Source organism: Carassius carassius, chromosome 14 (genome assembly GCF_963082965.1).
Source record: "Carassius carassius chromosome 14, fCarCar2.1, whole genome shotgun sequence".
NCBI classification, from domain to species: Eukaryota; Metazoa; Chordata; class Actinopteri; order Cypriniformes; family Cyprinidae; genus Carassius; species Carassius carassius.
Window position 1 is genome coordinate 30,776,360 of NC_081768.1, and position 24,084 is coordinate 30,800,443.

The 24,084-nt window shown below is 38.5% G+C and overlaps 3 protein-coding genes across 4 annotated transcripts in view; 1 reads left to right on the plus strand and 2 right to left on the minus strand.

The window, feature by feature from the left end:
• LOC132157493 (uncharacterized) overlaps window positions 1-24,084 on the minus strand; it is a 194,840-nt gene that overhangs the window by 40,209 nt on the left and 130,547 nt on the right. The gene's annotated exons all lie outside the window — the stretch shown is intronic.
• Window positions 1,108-20,283, plus strand: LOC132157483 (calcineurin subunit B type 1-like). The gene is made up of 6 exons (XM_059566839.1): window positions 1,108-1,361; window positions 6,777-6,816; window positions 14,775-14,951; window positions 19,394-19,453; window positions 19,537-19,721; window positions 20,208-20,283. The coding sequence occupies exons 1-6, from the start codon at window positions 1,125-1,127 to the stop codon at window positions 20,253-20,255; spliced, it is 747 nt and encodes a 248-aa protein (XP_059422822.1). The 5' UTR covers window positions 1,108-1,124; the 3' UTR covers window positions 20,256-20,283.
• Window positions 21,582-23,987, minus strand: LOC132156641 (RNA-binding protein PNO1-like). The gene is made up of 7 exons (XM_059565579.1): window positions 23,711-23,987; window positions 23,135-23,284; window positions 22,974-23,057; window positions 22,357-22,417; window positions 22,165-22,282; window positions 21,802-21,872; window positions 21,582-21,710 (listed from the first exon to the last, which is right to left on the minus strand). The coding sequence occupies exons 1-7, from the start codon at window positions 23,885-23,887 to the stop codon at window positions 21,643-21,645; spliced, it is 729 nt and encodes a 242-aa protein (XP_059421562.1). The 5' UTR covers window positions 23,888-23,987; the 3' UTR covers window positions 21,582-21,642.

Genomic DNA, 24,084 nt, shown 5'->3' on the forward strand with positions numbered 1-24,084 from the left:
TTGATAAGATCTTAAAGTATGGTGGACCAAGAGCACTTTAAAACCATCTTAAAGGGTTTAGTTCTAATTGAATCAGATTAGATTTTAACATACAAATATATAGGCTACTACAATGCGAACAGTTTAAAAATATACTTTTTGTTTGTGGTGATTTTATATTAGGTTACTCCAGGCTTTCATTTTTTGAACTGGAATATTTGTAATGGTTTTTAAATAATTATCTTATGCTCACAAATCCTGCATTTATTTGATTCAAAATACAGCAAAATCAGTAATATTGTAAAATATTTTTACTGTTTAAAATAACCGTTTTTCTATTTGAATGTATTTTTAAATGTAAGTTATTTCTGTGATCAAAGCTGAATTTTCAGCATCATTACTCCAGTCACATGATCATCATTCTAATATGCTGATTAAGAAACATTTATTATTATTATTATCATTATTATTATTATTATTACTACTACTACTACTAATATTATTATCAATATTTAAACCAGTTAAATGTATTTTTTATTAAAGATTATTTGATGAATAGAAAGATTGAAGCATTTATCTGAAATAAAATTAGCTTTTGTAACATTACACACTATACCATTCAAAAGCTTGGAGTCAGTAATTAATTAATTTATTTATCTCTCTCTCTCTCTCGCTCTTCTTTTTAATAATAACAATATGTTTTATTAATAATACGTTTTTTTTGAGGAGCAAATCAGAATATTACAAAGATTTCTGAAGAATTGTTTGACTGGAGTAATGATGCTAAGAAAAAAATCAGATTTGAAATCACAGGAATAAATTACATTTTAAAATATATTCAAATAGAAAACAGCTATAATAATAAAAATATTTCACAATTTTGTCTACTTTGGATCTAATAAATTTGTCTTCGTGAGCAGAATAGACATATTAAAAAAACTATATATACGTCTATGTATATACTTAGTACTACTGTACTTCCCCACCAAAAAAAAACAAAACAAAATTTATTTAATCTCTCAGAAATAATGTAAAATGACTAACAGGTGTGAAGTAATTTTTATGGAGCCAAGGTTTCCCGTATGTAGTGTATCGAAGGATCGCCCATCAGCGCCTCTTGTCCCGCCCCCTTCTCATCTCGTCCAATGGTAGCGCGCCTCCTCCGCTCCTCCCCCTCCTCGCCCTGCGGCTCTTCCTCGCGTCGCTGCTGCAGTGAAACCCACGGAAACGGGCGGAAAATAGGTTACTCTGCTGTCGTGTCCAAAACAGCCTATTCTTTACAAAACAACAAGACCAGGAGCAGAATTTCCCTCTTATTTTTGTGCTCTCATTTACTGCTGTTCATTTCCGAAGGGGAATTCCGTCGCGCAGGCAGCAAAATGGTAAGTAACACAACGCATTCACTGTAAACAAATACCAAATATCATAGTTTCAAAAGCATCCTGCAAACACTGGGCAACAAATACAACGTTTGGCTGAGCCGTCATAACATGAAGATTTCTGGGTTCCCTATCGTGCATCTGCCAGGTTGATGATCTATTCTTAGTCTATTTCATGCAAAGTGGTTGCAAAATGAACGCTTCCCTTAGTAACACAGCACCGAATGCGTCTGCTGCTCTGTGATGCTGTGTGACATTTAAAGTTAAAGCCAGAGCCATTAAGTATGACATTAGCTATTACAAGAAGCCATTTCTATTATTGTATCAACAGTTTGATAAATAGAGAACTGGATGCCTTAAGGCTCGTATTCAGGTTGTCTTTTATTATTTAAAGTGTTTCATCTCACCTCTTATAAAATTTTCTAGTTATTTGAATTGTGCACTTATCCATACAATCTAGCCTACAGTACTACAGCTCTGCATCCAGCCCTTTCAATAATTAGGATTATAAAAACAGTGTTGTGCTGGTAACCGATGGTAACACCATGATTTACATGGTACTTAAAAAAAATAAAAATAAACTTGATACTCTAGAGATGTTGTTGTAACAATGTTGTAAATCTCTGTTACAATAGAAATTCAGTAGTGAATTCAATTCAGTCATACTTCAGAAACTCATAACAGTTGGTTGTTAATGTGATGACATACAGATTACGATGGTAACAAGAAGATACAGTCATACTAGTAGGGCTGTACGATTAATCGAACGTGATTAATCACGATTGTCATGTGCGTTTAGTCAGTAAAGCCGGTTCTGTGATTAGTAATAAATCTAAAGCTACAGATAAACCACATATTGCCGTAGTCCTGTGTTTATCAGTCATGTTGAATCAATGAAAGCAGTTCATTTTTTCTTCAGTTCAGGAGTTCAAGCAGTTCAGGATTTCTTCTTCGGGGCATATTTGGATTTTCAGTGTGAGAGCTGGCCTTAGGATGGATATTTACTGCTGATCATGCAACTGTGCTTTACTGAAAGATACGCAATTAATCAATATTAATTGCCTTTGCAATTTAATTTCGATTAATTGTGCAGCCCTACATACTAGAAGCCTCACTTATAGTAGCCTGCCTTAGAAAGCTGCAAGCTTCTGGCTGATTGTTTCCATTCAAGTTAACTGGAACAAAAACTAGGTCTGGCCTGCCATGTTCTGTTCCAGGTCCTTAGGGCTTCAGCGTTTTAATAAAACTGTGTGCTGTTCTTTTTCTGGAAGAGCCTTGTGACAGACTGACAGCGGTCGGGTCAAACACAGGCCTGAAATACTGAGCTCCTGTTGTGACGCGTGTCAGGCAAAAACTGAATATCAGTCTCAGTCTAAGATTGCTCCCTCGTCGTGACCTTTTGTAAACTGTATTTATGACAAATAACTGTGAAGATATTCTAACAATCTATCAATAAACACACACCTTGTGTCCTCTGTTTGAGTCCGCTCGCGCTGCTCCGCCGCGGTCTGCAGATTGAAGAGCGCGCTGAAAGACGGGAGGAGACAGATCTGCTGCTGTTTCCATGTGACATGTTAAGCGGACTGACTCTGGGGCGATCGCAAATTTGTGTACAGTTTCTGGTACAGTTTACGCAAAATGCTATAACCACGATAAAAAAGGCTAGCGACGCCCATGCTTCTTGTGTACAGTCGTGGCCAAAAGTTTTGAGAATTACATAAATATTAGTTTTCAAAAAGTTTGCTGCTAAACTGCTTTTAGATCTTTGTTTCAGTTGTTTCTGTGATGTACTGAAATATAATTACAAGCACTTCATACGTTTCAAATCCCGCAGCTGAATCCTCTTTAGGAGACGATCCTGGTGCTTGCTGGACTTTCTTGGACGCCCTGAAGCCTTCTTTACAAGAATTGAACCTCTTTCCTTGAAGTTCTTGATGGTCCTATAAATTGTTGATTTAGGTGCAATCTTAGTAGCCACAATATCCTTGCCTGTGAAGCCATTTTTATGCAACGCAATGATGGCTGCACGCGTTTCTTTGCAGGTCACCATGGTTAACAATGGAAGAACAATGATTTGAAGCATCACCCTCCTTTTAACATGTCAAGTCTGCCATTCTAACCCAATCAGCCTGACATAATGATCTCCAGCCTTGTGCTCGTCAACATTCTCACCTGAGTTAACAAGACGATTACTGAAATGATCTCAGCAGGTCCTTTAATGACAGCAATGAAATGCAGTGGAAAGGTTTTTTTGGGATTAAGTTAATTTTCATGGCAAAGAAGGACTATGCAATTCATCTGATCACTCTTCATAACATTCTGGAGTATATGCAAATTGCTATTATTAAAACTTAAGCAGCAACTTTTCCAATTTCCAATATTTATGTAATTCTCAAAACTTTTGGCCACGACTGTACATTTCGGAGAACCAGGACAAATATTTCAATCAATCGCTCAGGCAATTAAGATGCACCAAAATCTACGTTCTTCGAAATTCAGTTCAGTGCATACTGGTTCCATAGGTACCCAACCCTAGTGATGAAGCTCGTATTTGTTTGTAGTACACAAGCCAGGGACAGTTAAAACAGCTGACTCCACTGTGTGACCATCTCTCTCTCTCTCACGACGTGCAAAACTCCACATTTGAAGATTCCTAAATGCATCTACTTTCAGAAGAACAAATAAAGTGCTTTTGCTTTCGTCTAGATACACACAGCATCTCTCTGACATGACTGCTTCAACACTGTGTTACTGAAACCACGCCTTCTTTCTTTGCATCAACATGTGGGCGGCATTATGCATATATTTCCACATAGTGACATAGACATGTGGGGGCGTGTTTGAATGAGCCATTTTAGGAGGACATGGCAGAGTCTTAACTTTGATAAAGAATATATCTTTGGATTTCAGACTGTAGTGTTTGCAACTTTACAGATCTTCTTTATGCACCAAGAGAAAGAAAAATTGCATTATATGACCCCTTTAAAGATTAACTTTCTTCCAAGCTTCAGACCATCATGAGGTGCTGTCACCACTGTAGTTGGCTTATACTGTAAAGATCTAGGCTCCTCTCAGTTTGTGGGGATGATATTGCAGCTAGAGAACTGCTTTACTTCAGTATTTTAGCTGTTACAGCTGTGGGCAAACATCTTCTGCAGTAATGGTTTTTATGACCTTTCCTTACAGAAGAGTGTCATGTTCATTAGGATCTGCAATTCAGTGTTGGGCACTAACACTCTGTATATATGGCCCTATGAAATTACCTTTTTGTGTGTGTGTGTGTGTGTGTGTGTGTGTGTGTGTACATTCAAACACTAGTCCATATCACAATATGATTAATCTCTGACATTCTGCATTGTACAGTGATCGTTATACAGTGTAATTCTGATGTTTCTCCATCGTGGAAAGTTATTATTAGGATGCCTTTCTGGAGTTTTCACTGGACATCATATAAGGTCTGGTACATCCTGCAGTTTATTCTGTGGAGAACCGCCCACCTAGACAGGAAGAGTCCGTCTGACATGTAAAGCTAGTGTTGTTCCTGCTTGGAGTGGAGATCAATAGGAAGGCTAGCAGCTGGCTTTCTCCAGGTATCACTCACACACACACACACACTCACAGACACACACACACAAATGCACACAGACACTATAACACACTCATTCACAAACGCACCCGCACAAACACAAACGCACACACACGAACAAACACACACACTAACACACACACACTCACTCACTATAACACATGCAAACACACACACACACACACATAGGCATTAGTCAAGCGGAGGCCGACTCTCAGGCAGTGTGCAGCTGTTTGTGAGCATTAGTCATTTTTTTTGTGGGCTTGGTGAAGGAGAATGAAGAACGATCATATCAGTTCTCTTCCCTTTGTTACTCATGCTTGCAATTTTACCAAATGATAATCTTAAGTTTTAGCGCTGATATTTTAAGTTATTACTACGTGGATATCAGAATACATTCTTACCTTATTCCTATAGAGTCTAATGCAAACCTTATAAAGCAGGGAGAATCTCACAGAACCTGTGTCTATTCTTTGTTTTGTGAAAAAACAGGAATGGATCGCAATGCCATTGCTACGGTTTGAGGTGTGTGTAATATATTATGTCTAACCCCATCACAAACCACTTCTTTACCCTCAAACCGTATTAAATATAATTGGCCTGAGCATCAAAGACAGACAGTTATGATTATGGTCAGCCATAAGCAGCATCTCCAGCCATGAAAAATGTGTCAATCTCTCTATTTGTTTTACTCTGTGTTATTGAAGAGGTTTTGTGTGTATTTGTGTTTGCTTTGCAGGGAGCAGCATTTGCGTTCACTGTGCGGTGCATGTTTTGTGCGGTCTAATTGATTCTGAATGGCCAATGCATTATTTATGAACGGGACTCTTAGGTCTTCCAGACAATGTTCAGCCCACTAAAGAGTTAATTTACATCTCAGAAGAGCCCGCTAATGAGTCAGGATTGCATTAAATGCAGTCTTTTCCTTTCAGTTCTCTCTTTTTTGAGCTGCAAGGCTTAATTTTCTCTTATCTACTCATGGATGGGAAGGTCTACTGTGAATAACCACTGCTGTAAATCATGTTTATTTTGGACTCGGGGGATTTGATATTAATAACCCAGTCCCACTCTTCAAAACACTTCAGATGCCATTTTACTGCGGCTCTCTGCATTTGCATACACCGCTTCTGCTTTTCACAGTCGGTTTCATAGCTTTAGAGTCCTGCAGAATCAGTATAACTCTGTTAATGTAGAAAGATTGTGAATTTGAATTAAGCCGGATGAAATCTATGATGAAAAAATGATATTTACTTTTCTCAATACTCAGCTGCTATTCACTCAAAACACAATGAATCCATACTCCTGATGTCTGAACTATGGAGTTGATGTATTACAGAGTGTGAATAATCTCTCATCTGTCCCTCAGTGCTGTGACAAATACAGAATATGGGCCTTTGAGCCCTTGAACTGAATGGCTTTATAAATAATAAATCAAAGCAGATGGAGATACAGAGAGTGGAGCCCTTTAGTATTTCATCTTCTAGAACAGAGCGGCAGCGGCGTTTGGTTTGTTTCAGTGTCTCTGTGTCAAAGCCAAAACGTTTGAATGCAGAATTATTATATATGATGTGATCATCATATTTTCAATGTAAGTTCAATTTGGTGGTGATTGACTCGTCTCTTCACAGGTGTTGAGCTCATCTGACACCTTCCTAATGGTTTACTGACTTTGAACGTCTCCCAAATGACACAGTGTTTTTGATCCCTGAAATATGATGCTTATTCACACTAATCTATTGTCTGTATGTATGACAGAAGCCATGTGTAGTGCATTTTAAGAAAAGCACATGGGATCTGCATGTTCATGTTGCTCATGTTTTTTTCTTTTGTAGGGAAATGAGGCAAGTTATCCCCTGGAAATGTGCTCACATTGTAAGTATCATTACATTTCTAGTTATTTTGCATACAAAACTTTAATTTGCTAAAATGTCAATCAAACCTAGATGGTGACTGAAATGTGATCACTCATACTATCTAGAACAGATGAAGTAAAGCTTGTCTCCGGAGATGGCGAGGCTTATTTTTAGCTCTGAAACTTTTCCTTTGATGTGTGTGAATGTTTAACGCATGCAAAACTAAGCCCGAGATCAGAAGCATCTACGGAGGGCCATGGAGTCTGACACACGCAAGAGTTAGTCAATCTTACCATTGTGTGCCATATTAATGACAACTCATGGAAATGACACACGGCACCAGATCTCTGACAGAGAGGAAGAGAGAAAGACACTAAGAGCCATAGCTTGGAGTCAGCAGCTCTGTGCACATGAGCTCCAGCGCAGCTGTTAATGAGCTGTGAGGATCTGGCACCCGTGGGGCTCGAACTGCTCTCAGTCTTACCTCACCTCACCACATCGTGTGAAGAGCTCTGCTAGGATTAGGGTAGCTTGGGTAGCACTGTGTGTGTCATGAAACCACAAAAATGTGTGTGAGCTTGACCAGATTGCAACTTCAGCAATCTGGAATACAGCTGAGGTCAAAAGTTTACACCCCCCTTTCAGAATGCTGCAAAATGTTAATTATTTTACAAAAATAAGAGGGATCATACAAAATGCATGTTATTGTTTATTTAGTCCTGACATTAATAATATTTGTATTTGAACCCTTTCCAACAATGACTCCATCTTTTCACACTGGGGATCAAATTCTGGAAAACCAAATAATTAGTGGGAACTGAAGGATTTTTCTGAAGAACAGCAGGAAATTGTTCAGGACAAACAAGGGACTCATGAACAACTATCACTAAACACAAAAACTATGCTGTGGATCATTCAGCTAACAACACAGTATTAATAGTCAAAACTTTTGAACCGGGTCATTTTTATAAATTCAACTATTATTTTCTCTTATGGACTGTGTAAACATCTTTTATGTGAAATATCTTATTCACTTCACCACATCGTGTGAAGAGCATTTTGCAGATTCTGAAAGGGGGATGTTAACTTTTGTCCTCAACTCCATGCAGCTCTCTCTCTCTCACACACACACACACACACACTCACACACACACACACACACACACACACACACACACACAGGACAGCTGTTCACTGTATCAACACACGTCTGCTTATGGGTCTTTCCATTTGGAGAGCTTCTGTGTAAAGCAAAACAAAAATTAAGAAAATGTATTTTACATAAATAAATTTTTTGCATTGTGTGATTTTATTACAGGAATAGTTCAGCCAGATTATAGCAGAACTGTTATAAATACTCCTTTGTTTGTAGATAAAGTACAGTCGTGGCCAAAAGTTTTGAGAATTACATAAATATTAGTTTTCAAAAAGTTTGCTGCTAAACTGCTTTTAGATCTTTGTTTCAGTTGTTTCTGTGATGTACTGAAATATAATTACAAGCACTTCATACATTTCAAAGGCTTTTATCGACAATTACATGACATTTATGCAAAGAGTCAGTATTTGTAGTGTTGGCCCTTCTTTTTCAGGACCTCTGCAATTCGACTGGTCATGCTCTCAATCAACTTCTGGCCAAATCCTGACTGATAGCAACCCATTCTTTCATAATCACTTCTTGGAGTTTGTCAGAATTAGTGGGTTTTTATTTGTCCACCCGCCTCTTGAGGATTGACCACAAGTTCTCAATGGGATTAAGATCTGGGGAGTTTCCAGGCCATGGACCCAACATTTCAACATTCTGGTCCCCGAGCCACTTAGTTATCACTTTTGCCTTATGGCACGGTGCTCCATCGTGCTGGAAAATGCATTGTTCTTCACCAAACTGTTGCTGGATTGTTAGGGTGTTTTGGTACTATTCTTTATTCATGGCTGTGTATTTGGGCAGAATTGTGAGTGAGCCCACTCCCTTGGATGAGAAGCAACACCACACATGAATGGTGTCAGGATGCTTTACTGTTGGCATGACACAGGACTGATGTTAGCGCTCACCTTTTCTTCTCCGGACAAGCCTTTTTCCAGATGCCCCAAACAATCGGAAAGGGGCTTCATCGGAGAATATGACTTTGCCCCAGTCCTCAGCAGTCCATTCACTATACTTTCTGCAGAAGATCAATCTGTCCCTGATGTTTTTTTTGGAGAGAAGTGGATTCTTTGCTGCCCTTCTTGACACCAGGCCATCTTCCAGAAGTATTGTCCTCACTGTGCGTGCAGATGCGCTCACACCTGCCTGCTGCCATTCCTGAGCAAGCTCTGCGCTGGTGGCACTCCGATCCCGCAGCTGAATCCTCTTTAGGAGACGATCCTGGCGCTTGCTGGACTTTCTTGGACGCCCTGAAGCCTTCTTTACAAGAATTGAACCTCTTTCCTTGAAGTTCTTGATGATCCTATAAGTTGTTGATTTAGGTGCAATCTTAGTAGCTACAATATCCTTGCCTGTGAAGCCATTTTTATGCAACGCAATGATGGCTGCACGCGTTTCTTTGCAGGTCACCATGGTTAACAATGGAAGAACAATGATTTCAAGCATCACCCTCCTTTTAACATGTCAAGTCTGCCATTCTAACCCAATCAGCCTGACATAATGATCTACAGCCTTGTGCTCGTCAACATTATCACCTGAGTTAACAAGACGATTACTGAAATGATCTCAGCAGGTCCTTTAATGACAGCAATGAAATGCAGTGGAAAGGTTTTTTTGGGATTAAGTTAATTTTCATGGCAAAGAAGGACTATGCAATTCATCTGATCACTCTTCATAACATTCTGGAGTATATGCAAATTGCTATTATAAAAACTTAAGCAGCAACTTTTCCAATTTCCAATATTTATGTAATTCTCAAAACTTTTGACCACGACTGTACAGTGTTGTTATTGCTTATTTCAATTTAAAGATAAAATTGTTGCAGTTAAACAAATACTACATACTTGACAACTGAAATGTCTTTATTTTGTTTTTCTCTTGACATAAACTGGGTGAAATCCTCATTACTGAAAGCATCTGTTTTGATTTTGATTATTCTTAACTATATAAAAAATATTGTAATGATATATATATATGTATATATATAAATTGTCATACATTTTAGGCATTTATGAAAATTAGAAAATGGGCAGTTAGGGGTTGTTTGCCATGAAAATAATGTCACAATGCAAAAAATCTTGGGGCAAGTATTCGTACAGAATTTTTTCTGTATGGCTGTTTTGGTTCTGTACACACATGTACTAAACAAATACAGCATTGTTTTAACCACTGCATGAATCTAACTTCATTCAAACTTCCAGTTTTATATATTGTTACTTTTGATAAGAAAGTCCCATCTTTTAAAGGATGTCCATTCTTTCAGGAAAATCAAACAATAAATGCTGTTTTGGCACTATTTGATGTGACGTAACAGATCGCTATATCTTAATTATTGCCCTGATGATGGAAATGGGAATTTTCACTGCTCTAGCTCTTTTCTTAAAGCCACTTCGCTAATTTGTGAAGATATGGAAATATATTCTTTGGTTTTTCCCATTTTTATGGATGATTAAGGGAATTTGGGCTTTGTTTTCCCTCCTCTTTATATTTCATTGAAACAGGAAACCATGGCCGGATAATTTCATGTTTATAATCACACTGGAGTGCTCAAAATTGTGAATATGAATGGGAATATACGTTTAGAGATTTATTACTCATAAGAATTTCTATGGGTGCCAATAATTGTGTCCATTGAGTATTTGAGAAAAACATTTATTTCATAATGATATTTCCCCCCATTTTAAATTCTTATTATCCAATGAAAGGATACATTTTTGTGATTTTATATATATATATATAGCATAATATACATATATAGCATAATTTTTTGCATCTTTTTATTGGTTCACATTTGGATGAGACGGTGCTATGCTTTTTATCACATTTTAGATTTTAAGCTAAATTTTACCATGGGTAAGTTTTGTTTGATTCATACATAAAGAAACCAACAGACCTAGAAGAAAGTCTGCTGTAGTACACTTGATGTCCACATAAATGCACCATCTTCAAGTAATCTATTGAACTCTTTTTGAGAGCTGGCACCTTGCTCATGCAATTGACCTACTTACAGAAATGTATGTGGAGTAATGTACTAGCATGTGGCGTCCCAAACTGTCTGTGAGTGCTCAAAATAAACCCGCCCCATGTGCTGGAGTCCCGTGTCACTGGGGGTTTCCTTAGGGAGCTTTTGGGGGCTTCTTATGAGCTCACGGCTAAAAACAAGTGTTCTTCGGGTCTTGCGCAGTGGTCATTAAAGGGTGATGTCAGGCTTTGGCTGTCGGCGACGAGAGTAATGTTTATGGATCTGAAACAAGCTGTGGTACACGAGGAGAAGCTCAGTTCCAGCGCTCAGACTTTATTTATACGTCCATCCAGCTGTAGTCAGCGCATGATGAAACCCAGTTATTATTGAAGCTCAAGTATGAAATATCACCTCTAGGCAAAGCAAAGCTTTCGAACAGTCATGAGAAGCTTAGCTAAATTAGTTGTTTTTCATTTTATTTATTCATGAACCAACTAATCATCTGAATTACAACAAATCTTAATTAGAAATGCTTAATTATTCACAAACATTGATGAGACCATATTTTCTAGTACCATCATACAAGGCTATTAAAAAATAAAAGTTATGAACACTATTACTATTTGAGGGTGCTTGATTTAATTCATTTAGTAGATGAATGAGTTTTATTGGCTTATGTCACACCATTGAATAAAAAATAAAACAAAGTCATTTCAACTATTTATCTCTCAATTCCAAAGTTGGCAGAAGGGAAAGGCTGTTTCCAAGCAGAGGTTATCCCACTGGATAGTGGATGCTATTGTCCTGGCTTATCAGGCTCAAGACCTGCCATGCCCCCTAGGGGTGAGAGCTCACTCAACTAGGAGCGTAGCTTCCTCCTGGGCGCTGGCGCATGGCGCCACGCTAACAGACATCTGTAGAGCTTGCGGCTGGGTGACACCTAACACATTTTGCGAGATTTTATAATCTCCGTGTAGAGCCAGTGTCCTCCCAGTTACTCGCCCCTTCGGGCCAGTAAAGACCTGTTCGGTGTCAATCCGCTTGCTGCGTCACTCCACTCCACGGATTGGATGCGTGCGCTATTCCCCTCAAGTGAGTTCGTGAATTCAGAACCCTGGGTTCCTCCAGCACTGTTGATGTCTAGCACTTGCGTGCATGCCCTGTCGGTCAGCCCCTGTGTTGTGATTCTTCTTTGTTTGAGCAATCCCATGTGTGTATTTCCACAGTAAGTCTCTGGGTAGCATGTGTCTTTCCCTTGGCAAGCCACCTTGCCAGCTCTGTTGTTGAAACTTGCACCCTGCGAGCCGGGTACCTCAGAGATTCATGTGTATTACCACCATCTGGCTGATACCCTTTGTAAGTTCTCCTATGAGCAAGCAGCCTGCTAGCATACGTCCAGCTGGAATATGCTACCCAGTGCATTCTGTTATGAAGTGATATCATGGTCTTTATGATCCACACACCTGTAGTTGCCTGGCAACACAAGTCTGTTAAAGTAGAAGAACTCATTTAAACAGCTGATAATAACATCCATCCAATCCAATTAGAAGTGATCAGTGCTGAAATAACCGCAATCAAAAAGTCCATATGTGCACAATTTATTTGATCAAAAATACAGTAATATTGTAAAATATTATTGCAATTTAAAATAGCAGTTTTCTGTGTATGTGTTAAAATGCAGCTGTATTTTCAGTTTAAATATTATGAGAATAAAGTCAAAATATTATGAGAATAAAGTCGAAACGTTTTAGCGGAGTATGTTGTGGAAGTTTCACAAATTTGGAATTTTCACAAAGAAAACCAAATAATTTAATGAATTGGTTCACATTAATACAGTGATCTGATCATTAAAGAGCTTGAAAAACACATTATCGTAAGACACAGAATTTGTGTTTCGCTATAAATGTACTTTTGAAAGCTGAGACAAGCTGAGAAAGTATGAGTATAAAAAAAGTATATTAAAAATATAAAAGTGTGAGCCGATGTTAAGATAATAGGTTCTTCCTGTTCGGTCTGTTAATAAATATCATTTTATTGATATTAAGCTGTTTCCTCGAGTCCTTAAAATTGACTCTTTCTCATCACAGTAAGATGATGTGGCCACTCGGACGCAACAATATTAAATAAAATCTCGGTGGCCTGGAAACTTCTCCTGCTGTTCTCAATCTAATTTATCATTTGATGTGCAATAAAGGCTATACTTTCAAAATATTATAACTTTAATTCATACGATTTAAATTCTCAAAATATTTAGACTTTATTCTCAAAAACATTTCAACTTTATCCTCGTAATATTTTGACTTTATTCTCGAAACATTTCGACTTTACTCTCGTAATATTTCGACTTTATTGTTGAAATATTTCAACTTTATTCTCGAAATATATAAACTTTAGTTGCGTAATCTTAGAATTGTTATAATTTTTTAACGTGGTACTAAAACGTAGTCGTAGAAAACAGTTGTGCTTCCCAATATTTTTGTGAAAACCGTGATCCATTTTATTATCCATTTTTCATTAATATATTTCTTTGATGAATATAAAATTCAGTTAACAGCTTTTGTGTGTGTGTGTGTGTGTGTGTGTGTGAATTATTAAACCTTGTGCTGTTGCTTATACCGTATTTTTCGGACTATAAGTTGCACCTAAGTATAAGTCGCATCAGTCCAAAAATACGTCATGACGAGAAAAAAAAAAAAAACATATATAAGTCGCACTGGACTATAAGTCGCATTTATTTAGAACCAAGAACCAAAAGAAAACATTACCATCTAGATGGTAATGTTTTCTCTTGGTTCATGTCAAATTAATTTTGATAAATAAGTTGCACCTGACTGCAAGTCGCAGGACCAGCCAAACTATGAAAAAAAGTGCGACTTATAGTCCGGAAAATACGGTAATCAATATAATGGGTTTGTGCTGAATGAAAGCATTTGTTAAATGGTAGTATATCACAGCTTCCATAAATGTATTGATAATAATCAGAAATGTTTCTTGAGCTGCAAAATCAGCTTATTAGAATGATTTCGGAAGAATGATGTGAAAATTCAGCTTTAATCACAGCAATAAATTACATTTTACAATATTACACTATAAAAATTATAGGGGTATACACTATTTAAATGTCAAGCATTCACAACTTTATTTAAAGTTAGAGTGAAACTAGTCTGTACATGTCCATCATTCCTCACCTATACAAATTTGTGCATGCATTGCCCATGTTTTGCTTGACATTAATTGCATTAGTTGAGTGACTTTGTAATAAGCCGCACCACATTTCAGGTGATAAAAATGTGACATAAATTAAAAAAATATGTACATCGCTGTATAATGAGTGGTTCACTGCATTATTACAGGAACACAATTTGTGATGACAGTACTGAGCCTCTGCAATGGAGCAGATCTAATATGCATTAAATTAAAGTCGAAATACTATAGAGCAATAAAATTAACAGCGAAAGTAACAAAAGCTTGTACAATACATTTTAATGGGAATAATTAAGTGTTAAAATAAGGAGAAAAGGAAATATCTATTTGTTAAATGAACTAAGCAAGCTGATGTTATTCATATTGTTTTGGTACCCAGTATTTAAAAAAAAAAAAATTACAAATGCAATGCACACACAGGTATTGGTACTCGGATTGGCAAGTACAAAAAAATAAAATTATCTGTATCGGCCTTGTTCTGGAAAAAAGCGAGTGTGTCATGCTTCTTTCATTTGTTGTGCTGTTTGGCTGGCGCTCAGATAGAGGCTGGGTCTGCTGCTCAGACAGACGGGTGAGCGTTGGTCACGTGTGCTGGATTCAAGGGTTTGCTAATGTTGTCCATTTCTGTGTTTATTGTGCATGTCTGGTGTTTTCTCTCGGTCCACGCCAGTCGATGCTGATGAGATTAAAAGGCTGGGAAAGAGGTTTAAGAAACTCGACCTAGATAACTCAGGATCCCTCAGCGTGGATGAGTTCATGTCCTTGCCCGAGTTACAGCAGAATCCACTGGTGCAGAGGGTCATCGAGATATTCGACACGGACGGCAACGGAGAGGTGGACTTCAAAGGTGAGGCATGCCAGAAATCATTTGACTGCACCACAAACCAAACTCATTTTTTTATTTTATTAAAATAACAATAATTGGGAATTTGGGCTATGATGCAAACAGATTAAATGTTAATGTTTCTTAAAATAGGCTGTTTTTATTTTTCTTGTAATGCGTTATTTTTGATTGTTAGGCGGGGGTGAAACTCGTGTACAATGCCATGTAATGATTTTAATGCAGAATTGAAGAATGTTTTCTCTGAGAGCACTGCATGCAAGCATACATAATGTGTATGAACTCAAAACTCTTGAGCCGTGCAGCTGTGAAATGCTTCAACAAATGAGCTTAAATTAGCTCAGACCTGTTGCATCACATTCTGAAAAGAAGCCTTTTGTGATGTTTGCCAAAAACATTCACATTCTCTCACGCTGATTCTGTCTTGATTAAAAAATCTCTTTATTTTTTCTTCTTTTTTTTTCTTTTTCTTTTTCTTTTCAGAAGGGGGATTATAGTTAAGTTAACTAAAATTACAACCATTAAAGGTCCCGTTCTTCGTGATCCCATGTTTTAAACTTTAGTTAGTGTGTAATGTTGTTGTTAGAGTATAAATAATATCTGTAAAATTTTAAAGCTCAAAGTTCAATGCCAAGCGATATATTTTATTTAACAGAATTCGCCTACATCGAACGACCCGTTTGGACTACATCCCTCTAGTTCCTGCAATAATGACGTCACTAAAACAGTTTTTTGACTAACCTCCGCCCACATGAATACACAAAAAAGGGGGCGTGGTCTTGTTGCGCTCCGACGGAGAAGGAAGAGCTGCGTTTGTGTTTGTGGCCATGTCGTCGAAACGCTGTTATTTTCATCTCGGAGTCCAGTCACCTTTGTTTGGGCTTCCCAGGGACGCTGTACTTGGAGATTAATGGTTACAATTTATGTTTAACTCGGTTCCCGAAAATTATGATCCACATGTAACACTATGTGCAGCACATTTTGCTGAGGACAGCGAGCTTCCTCAATCTCAATCAGTTTAATGCCGAATTCGCACAAATATTATTCTTGAAAGATGGAGCAGTTCCCTCTTTGTCTGGAGAAGTCGTTGTTTATGGACCACAACCGGTAAGTGTATTTTATTATTTAAGTTGGTGCGTTTAACGGTTTCTGTAACTTATTACACAAAGGGCAACGCAGTTTAGCTTTAACTACAGTCGTGGCCAAAAGTTTTGAGAATTACATAAATATTGGAAATTGGAAAAGTTGCTGCTTAAGTTTTAATAATAGCAATTTGCATATACTCCAGAATGTTATGAAGAGTGATCAGATGAATTGCATAGTCCTTCTTTGCCATGAAAATTAACTTAATCCCAAAAAAACCTTTCCACTGCATTTCATTGCTGTCATTAAAGGACCTGCTGAGATCATTTCAGTAATCGTCTTGTTAACTCAGGTGAGAATGTTGACGAGCACAAGGCTGGAGATCATTATGTCAGGCTGATTGGGTTAGAATGGCAGACTTGACATGTTAAAAGGAGGGTGATGCTTGAAATCATTGTTCTTCCATTGTTAACCATGGTGACCTGCAAAGAAACGCATGCAGCCATCATTGCGTTGCATGAAAATGGCTTCACAGGCAAGGATATTGTGGCTACTAAGATTGCACCTAAATCAACAATTTATAGGATCATCAAGAACTTCAAGGAAAGAGGTTCAATTCTTGTAAAGAAGGCTTCAGGGCGTCCAAGAAAGTCCAGCAAGCGCCAGGATCGTCTCCTAAAGAGGATTCAGCTGCGGGATCGGAGTGCCACCAGTGCAGAGCTTGCTCAGGAATGGCAGCAGGCAGGTGTGAGTGCATCTGCACGCACAGTGAGGACAATACTTCTGGAAGATGGCCTGGTGTCAAGAAGGGCAGCAAAGAAGCCTCCAAAGAATCTTCTGCAGAAAGTATAGTGAATGGACTGCTGAGGACTGGGGCAAAGTCATATTCTCCGATGAAGCCCCTTTCCGATTGTTTGGGGCATCTGGAAAAAGGCTTGTCCGGAGAAGAAAAGGTGAGTGCTACCATCAGTCCTGTGTCATGCCAACAGTAAATCATCCTGACACCATTCATGTGTGGGGTTGCTTCTCATCCAAGGGAGTGGGCTCACTCACAATTCTGCCCAAAAACACAGCCATGAATAAAGAATGGAACCAAAACACCCTCCAACAGCAACTTCTTCCAACAATCCAGCAACAGTTTGGTGAAGAACAATGCATTTTCCAGCACGATGGAGCACCGTGCCATAAGGCAAAAGTGATAACTAAGTGGCTCGGGGACCAGAATGTTGAAATGTTGGGTCCATGGCCTTGAAACTCCCCAGATCTTAATCCCATTGAGAACTTGTGGTCAATCCTCAAGAGGCGGGTGGACAAACAAAAACCCACTAATTCTGACAAACTCCAAGAAGTGATTATGAAAGAATGGGTTGCTATCAGTCAGGATTTGGCCCAGAAGTTGATTGAGAGCATGACCAGTCGAATTGCAGAGGTCCTGAAAAAGAAGGGCCAACACTGCAAATACTGACTCTTTGCATAAATGTCATGTAATTGTCGTTGAAAGCCTTTGAAATGTATGAAGTGCTTGTAATTATATTTCAGTACATCACAGAAACAACTGAAACAAAGATCTAAAAGCAGTTTAGCAGCAAACTTTTTGAAAACTAATATTTATGTAATTCTCAAAACTTTTGGCCAGACTGTAGATGTTAGGGCTGTGCAAAAAAACGAATGTGATTTTCATGCGCATCTCGTCAGTAAAAACGCTCCTGTGATTATAAGTACATCTCCAGCACATGCTCCTGCCCACTTGCTTCTCAAAACTAGCCCAATCGCGTTTCCAGGAGGGCAGCGCGTGCTCAGCTGCTGTCGAATCACAACACAGGAACCGCTGGCACAATCAGAACTTGTTAAGTATTTCTGAAGGAGGGGCTTTATAGAACAAGGAAGTCATCAGCCCGTTTTTATCACAGTGAAAACAGCGGTATACAGATAGGTGAATTGTGTGAAAAATACTGTGTTTTTTTAAACGCAAAACATGAACACGTTATATTGCACACTGTAAACACAATCAAAGCTTCAAAAAAACATGAAAAACGGGACCTTTAAAAAACATCCCTTGCACATTGCCCATCCCAAGTCTGGATGTGAAAGGAGGTGAGTTGGGCCTCAGGCTTGCAACCCATCCTCCTAAAAACCAAATTTGCCATAGAAATGACAAGAGAAAATACATTGAGTGTAATTGGATACAGGACCTGGAGCCTAATATAAAGGAGTCATGGAGTCAACACCTGATGACAGATACATCGTTTACTGCAAAGAAGATCTCCAAATACAAACTTAGAAAGTAATTTTCTTTTATGCCAAAAATCATTAGGATATTAAGTAAAGATCATGTTCCATGAAGATATTTTGTAAATTACAAACCATGAATATATTAAAACCGTAATATGCATTGCTTCATTTGATCAAATTTAAAGGAGATTTTCTCAATATTTAGATTTTCTTTTTGCTCCCTCAGATCCCAGATTTTCAAATATTGTCCTCATAACAAACCATACATCAATGGAAAGATTATTTATTCAGCTTTCAGTTGATGTATAAATCTGAATTGTGAAATATTGACACTTAAGACTGGTTTTGTGGTCCAGGGTCACATGTATGGACAACGGTCACTCAGGTTTATTCAGACGACGCTGAAAAGGATGAGTTCTTCAGACTGTGATTGATGAAGTTCTGACACATGGACTCAAAATTGATATTTGCAACATCAACGCTCCATTCAGCCGTGAAAAACAGGGTTTCAAAGACACTTTCACATCCTCAAAATGGCAAAATGTGGCTTTGCATATTTAACAAACTCTGCGTAACAAGAATTCGATTCACAAGAAGATGATTATCGAGGCCATATAAACCTCAAACTGTGGCACCATTAGAGAAAATCTGAAAGCGTCCGACCTGCAGTCGAGAAGCTGAACTATTGCAGGAGTCTTGATCCTTCAGCTTGTTCCTCTGATATTTTCCTCCTCTCTCTCTCTCTCTATAGTCGATCTGCTTCTATCCGTCCTGTGCACTCAAAGTGAGCGCGCTCTTCTCTCTATCATTACTAGACACACACTTTACTGCTGATTGACTACAGATGTGTTTTAGGACTCGGCCCAACACTGCGGTCAACATTAATTTCCAGCAGTATTGTCCACCTGATTGCACAGATACTGAATCACTGAACATTTTGAGTGTTTGCTATCATCCTTCTGCATTATTGATGTACTGTGTTTCTATTTAACACTGTAACGCTGCTTTGACACAATCTGTTTTGTTAAAAGCACTATATAAATGAAGGAGACTTGCGATTACTAAACTGTAAGGAAAATGCCTGTGTGCTAGTGGAGTTATTGAGTTAATGATGTGTTGTTTTGTGTGTGTAGAGTTCATCGAGGGCGTCTCTCAGTTCAGTGTGAAGGGTGATAAGGAGCAGAAACTGCGCTGTGAGTACAACACACTTCACCTCTGATCTCACATCACTCAGTGTTGGACTCTTAGTCATCTTCTGCTGCTTTCCTGGATCCAGTCGCTTTCAGGATCTATGACATGGATAAGGACGGCTACATTTCCAACGGAGAGCTGTTCCAGGTGCTGAAGATGATGGTGGGCAACAATCTGAAGGACACTCAGCTGCAGCAGATCGTGGACAAGACCATCATCAACGCAGACAAGGACGGGGACGGGAGGATATCCTTCGAGGAGTTCTGTGCTGTAAGACCATTTCAAACAAACACCACACATTTATCTATATTTGAACAGCTTTTTTAAATAACTTTATTATTTTTAAAGGGCATTGAATTATAGATCGAAGTGTCATGAGAGAAATATTTGCACACTAATTTGTAAAAAATTCGGGATTACTTTAGACATTAAAATGATCAGTGCAAGACATTTACATTGTTACAAAAGATTCCTATTTTAAATAAATGCTGTTCTTTTGAACTTTCTATTCATCTGTGGATCCTGAAAAACAATATCTATCACAATTTCCACAGACGTATTAGGCAGCACAACCGTTTTCAACAATGATAATAATCAGAAATGTATTTGATATGATTTCTTAAGGGAAATCCAGCCTGTTATTATTTTGACTGTGTTCCCTCGTGAAGATGTTTGAGTGTTTAAAGTCCGATGACGACTGGTCACACCAGTAGCCTAATAAAAGCTGTTCACAGGTGAATGTTTGTGTGTCGTCAGGTCGTCGGAGGTCTGGATATACACAAGAAGATGGTGGTGGATGTGTGAGTCCATCTCCAGCAGATCCGCTTTCCTCTCCATCCACGACGACCTGCTCAAGATATCCAGCAAATGCTCTCTGTGTGTTTCAATGGAAGTATTTAAGCCACTTTTGTCCAATAGAAGTAAGTGTAAGTGTTACTGAACTCCAGTCTGCTCTTAACCTGGTGTAGCACTCGAGGGCTTATGGACACTGAAAGAGCATCTCCATTCAAGAGGAAAGAGCATCAGCTTCTTCATATTTATTTAGGTTTTTTTTTTTATATTTATTTGGTTTCGTCTTTTTTAAGATATTAAGTATGATATAATAAGTATATGTAGGTATGATGTGCCAAGAAGAAAACAATCAGAACAGTGCTGTGCAGAAGCTTGTTCGATCGCATGACGTAAAGATGCAACGCTGGCTTCCTTCTGTTACACTTTGTGATTTTACACTATTTATATCATTCTAGCATTTAACCATGTTTAATAACCGTTTTGTATCAATGGTGATGTAATGTTTATATTGTTAGGCCCGAAGTGTTGAGACGGTCCAGCAGAAAATTACCAAGACAAAAATGATTCGGTTTACCAAAGCTTTCACTGTTGAAGCCCTAACAAAGCTGTATTTGATCAGATGATTTGCTCGTGCCATCTTTCTTTCTGTGTAAGTCGTCTCTAGTACGTGGATTATACTGATGGCCATCTTTTGTGACTGCAGCAGGAGATCCACAAATCCTCTAAACCCTTGAAATCAAACCCTCTGAATGTTTACACGCATGAGAGGAGCAGCGTAACCAAATTCATCTCTGATCTCAGCATATGGATATTATACGTCAGTAATAAAGCCACGTTTGAGGCTTCTGCTGTATCTGTGCTTGCTTTTTGCATGATTACTTTCATCTATTCCAATGGTTTACACTTAAGCTGTGAAATTTCTATCTGATATCAAAAGAACTATGAAATGCATTACATGAGTTGCCAAATTAGATTCAAACAGACATATATTGCTTTCAGATTCAGCTCACATCATTTGCCCATTCGTTTTGTAAATGCAGATTTCGAAGTTCCTCACGCTTTAAGGAAATGGGTTCGTCTGCAGCTTTTGGTGAATGAAAGCGTGTCTCATACATATGAAGCTCGTCAGTTATGGGATGTCTATTCTGCATGCTGCATCAAATCAACTATTATGGGATATATGGACTGCTTGATACCTTATGAAACAATAAACATGTAAAACTTTACTGATTGGATCCATACGCGTCTGATTTCCATTCAGGAAGTGTTTATTATCATCTGAAGAGTCACATCAGTCACTGTATCGTTCACACACACACACACACACACACACACACACAGGCCAATATGGCACTATTAATGTAAACGGTGATTTCTGCTGTAGTCCATGAGCGGTGTGTTAAAACCTCTCGGCTGCGCGGCTGGCCACCGCCCGGATGTTGCCATACACCTTCGACGGAGGACTTCCTGTGAAAGTAACATGAAGCAGAAAGATTTCCTCTTATTTTGAATATTTCTTCATTAAGATGCATACATTAGAAGTTACATTTCCACTAACCGAGAATGAGGTTGCATATCGCCATTCGTGCCATTTTGATATTCTGGAAAGATCCCAAAATATGAACCTTCCTGTATAGAAGAAAACAAGATGAAACCATCAACTGTTCACTATAGATGGAAAATACTGAACTTATGGCTTGGTAGCTCTGCATTTCTGTTGCATTTAGATATATAAAAAAATAAAAATAAAATGTAATGACACCTGTAGATTTTGAGTGCATTAAAATATTGCAATACATTTCAAACCTTTAAATAAACAAATCATTGTGAATATTCATCATATCCCGAGCCCTAATGAAATACTTAGACATTTTTTCGTTTCTAGTGGGAATTCATCAAAACGAGATTCAAGTGCACTCACGTGTCTGCGAGCACAATCCTGGTTTTTGTCACGTTCTCAATGGTGAACTTGGTTTTCCCTCCTTTCCCTGCGATCCTGCCGATGGCTCTGGATAAATGATCTCCTTTCAGAGGTTTGACTGCAAACACAGACAGAAGAATCAGCGCCTGGACACGACTCTCTCTCGTGAAGCGTCTGAGGTTCAACACTCACCGTCTGTCACATCAAACGTCTCCAGAAACAGCTCGTCCAATCGGATCAGAGCAAGAGCATCCTGTGCAGTGACACACCAGAACACACTTCATGACATCACTGCAATAATACCACAAGCTCTAAATAATAAGACCATAGAAGAACTACCGAAAGAAAGGGCTGGGTGATAGAACAAAAAAAGAATTTAAACTAAAATACATTTCCATTTCTGATGACATCGTATCTTTACATTTTCAACTCTGATAATTATCAGAAATAGGGATATAGTACGATACTGGACTTATGCCGATCTCTGATATGCTGATATTTTTAACTCATTTTGGCTGATAATGATATATTTCCTTTTGTTTGGAAACAACACGTGTCTTCCATGCTGAAATAAGCTAAATATTTTTCATTTTGGTTAGTAATCTTTTAGAGCTTTGATTGGTTTAAAAAATAAAACATTACGCATTAATGAATAAGTCAGTATATATAAAAATTATTTGTTTCTTTAAATCATAACATGCTCATTATTTTACATCCATTACTGCTTTATGTAATGATGCTGAAAATACATCACAGAGATAATGAGACTTATTTGCACTGAGAGGACTTGATGTATTCTTCACACTCACCTCCACCTGAAAGCCTAAGACAAACGCCTTGACGAAGTCAGCAGCTCTGGTCAGAGCACTGATGTCTGATGTTTCTCTGCACGTCTGCAACACAACAGCTCTTCACGACCTGACATTACTGCAGATGATCAATCCTCACTATAATAACTGCCAGCACTCACTTTGATCTCCACGTTTCTGGTTTTGAGGTTGAACCGCACTTGGAGCTGCAGATGTTCCACGATGGGGCTGAAGATCTTCATCCAGTTCTCTTTGAGAGGAGTGTAACGGTGAGCAGGAACAGGCACCCTGCGCATCTCCACTGAGCCTCCCTGAAACACACACAACCCTTACATTCACACACACACATCTCTAAAAACCGCAGCTTGTTCATGTTCATAGCACACCTATCTGTATACCATGCTGATAGTATTTATAATCTGTAAATTATGTCCATAATACTGCCTTATCTGTAAAGTTATTGTACATTTGTAACATATTGTAGACCGTGTATATTCTGTACTTACTGCTTATTGCACTTTCTGGTTAGATGCTAACTGCATTTCGTTGCCTTGTACCTTAACGTTAAAACTTTAAAAACGCTAAAACGTTAAAAACTTAAAAATTAACGTAATTAGTTACTTTTTAGAGAATAACGCAATATTGTGACCCATTACTGTTAAAGTAACTGCCCCAGCACTATACTAGTCTCGTGTTCGGAGTGTAGCGGTGTGGAGCGCAGGGCTCGAGGTGAGTACCGTGAGCAGATCTCCTGACAGCGCGGGGAGCTGCGGTCTCTTGGCCGGGACCGTGTCCTCCTCCGCCGCGGCCCGCGTCCGTTTATGACTCCTCTTGGATGTGACGGTCTCAAACGTGTCCGTGTTTCCGTCGCAGTCCATAGCAGCGCTCACCTCCGCCGGCGTGTCTGACTCCATCGCGAAGGGATTTAAACACTAACACTACAGTCACCAGAGAGGATGTTTACCACCAACATGTGGCTTCGGCCGTGTTACAGGAAGGACCTTACTGCTGCCCATTTAGTGCCAAATACTTCTACTTATTAAAATAATCATATACGACCATGCTAGCTGCCAAAATGATTTAAAATTAAGTAATCTTTTTAATATATATA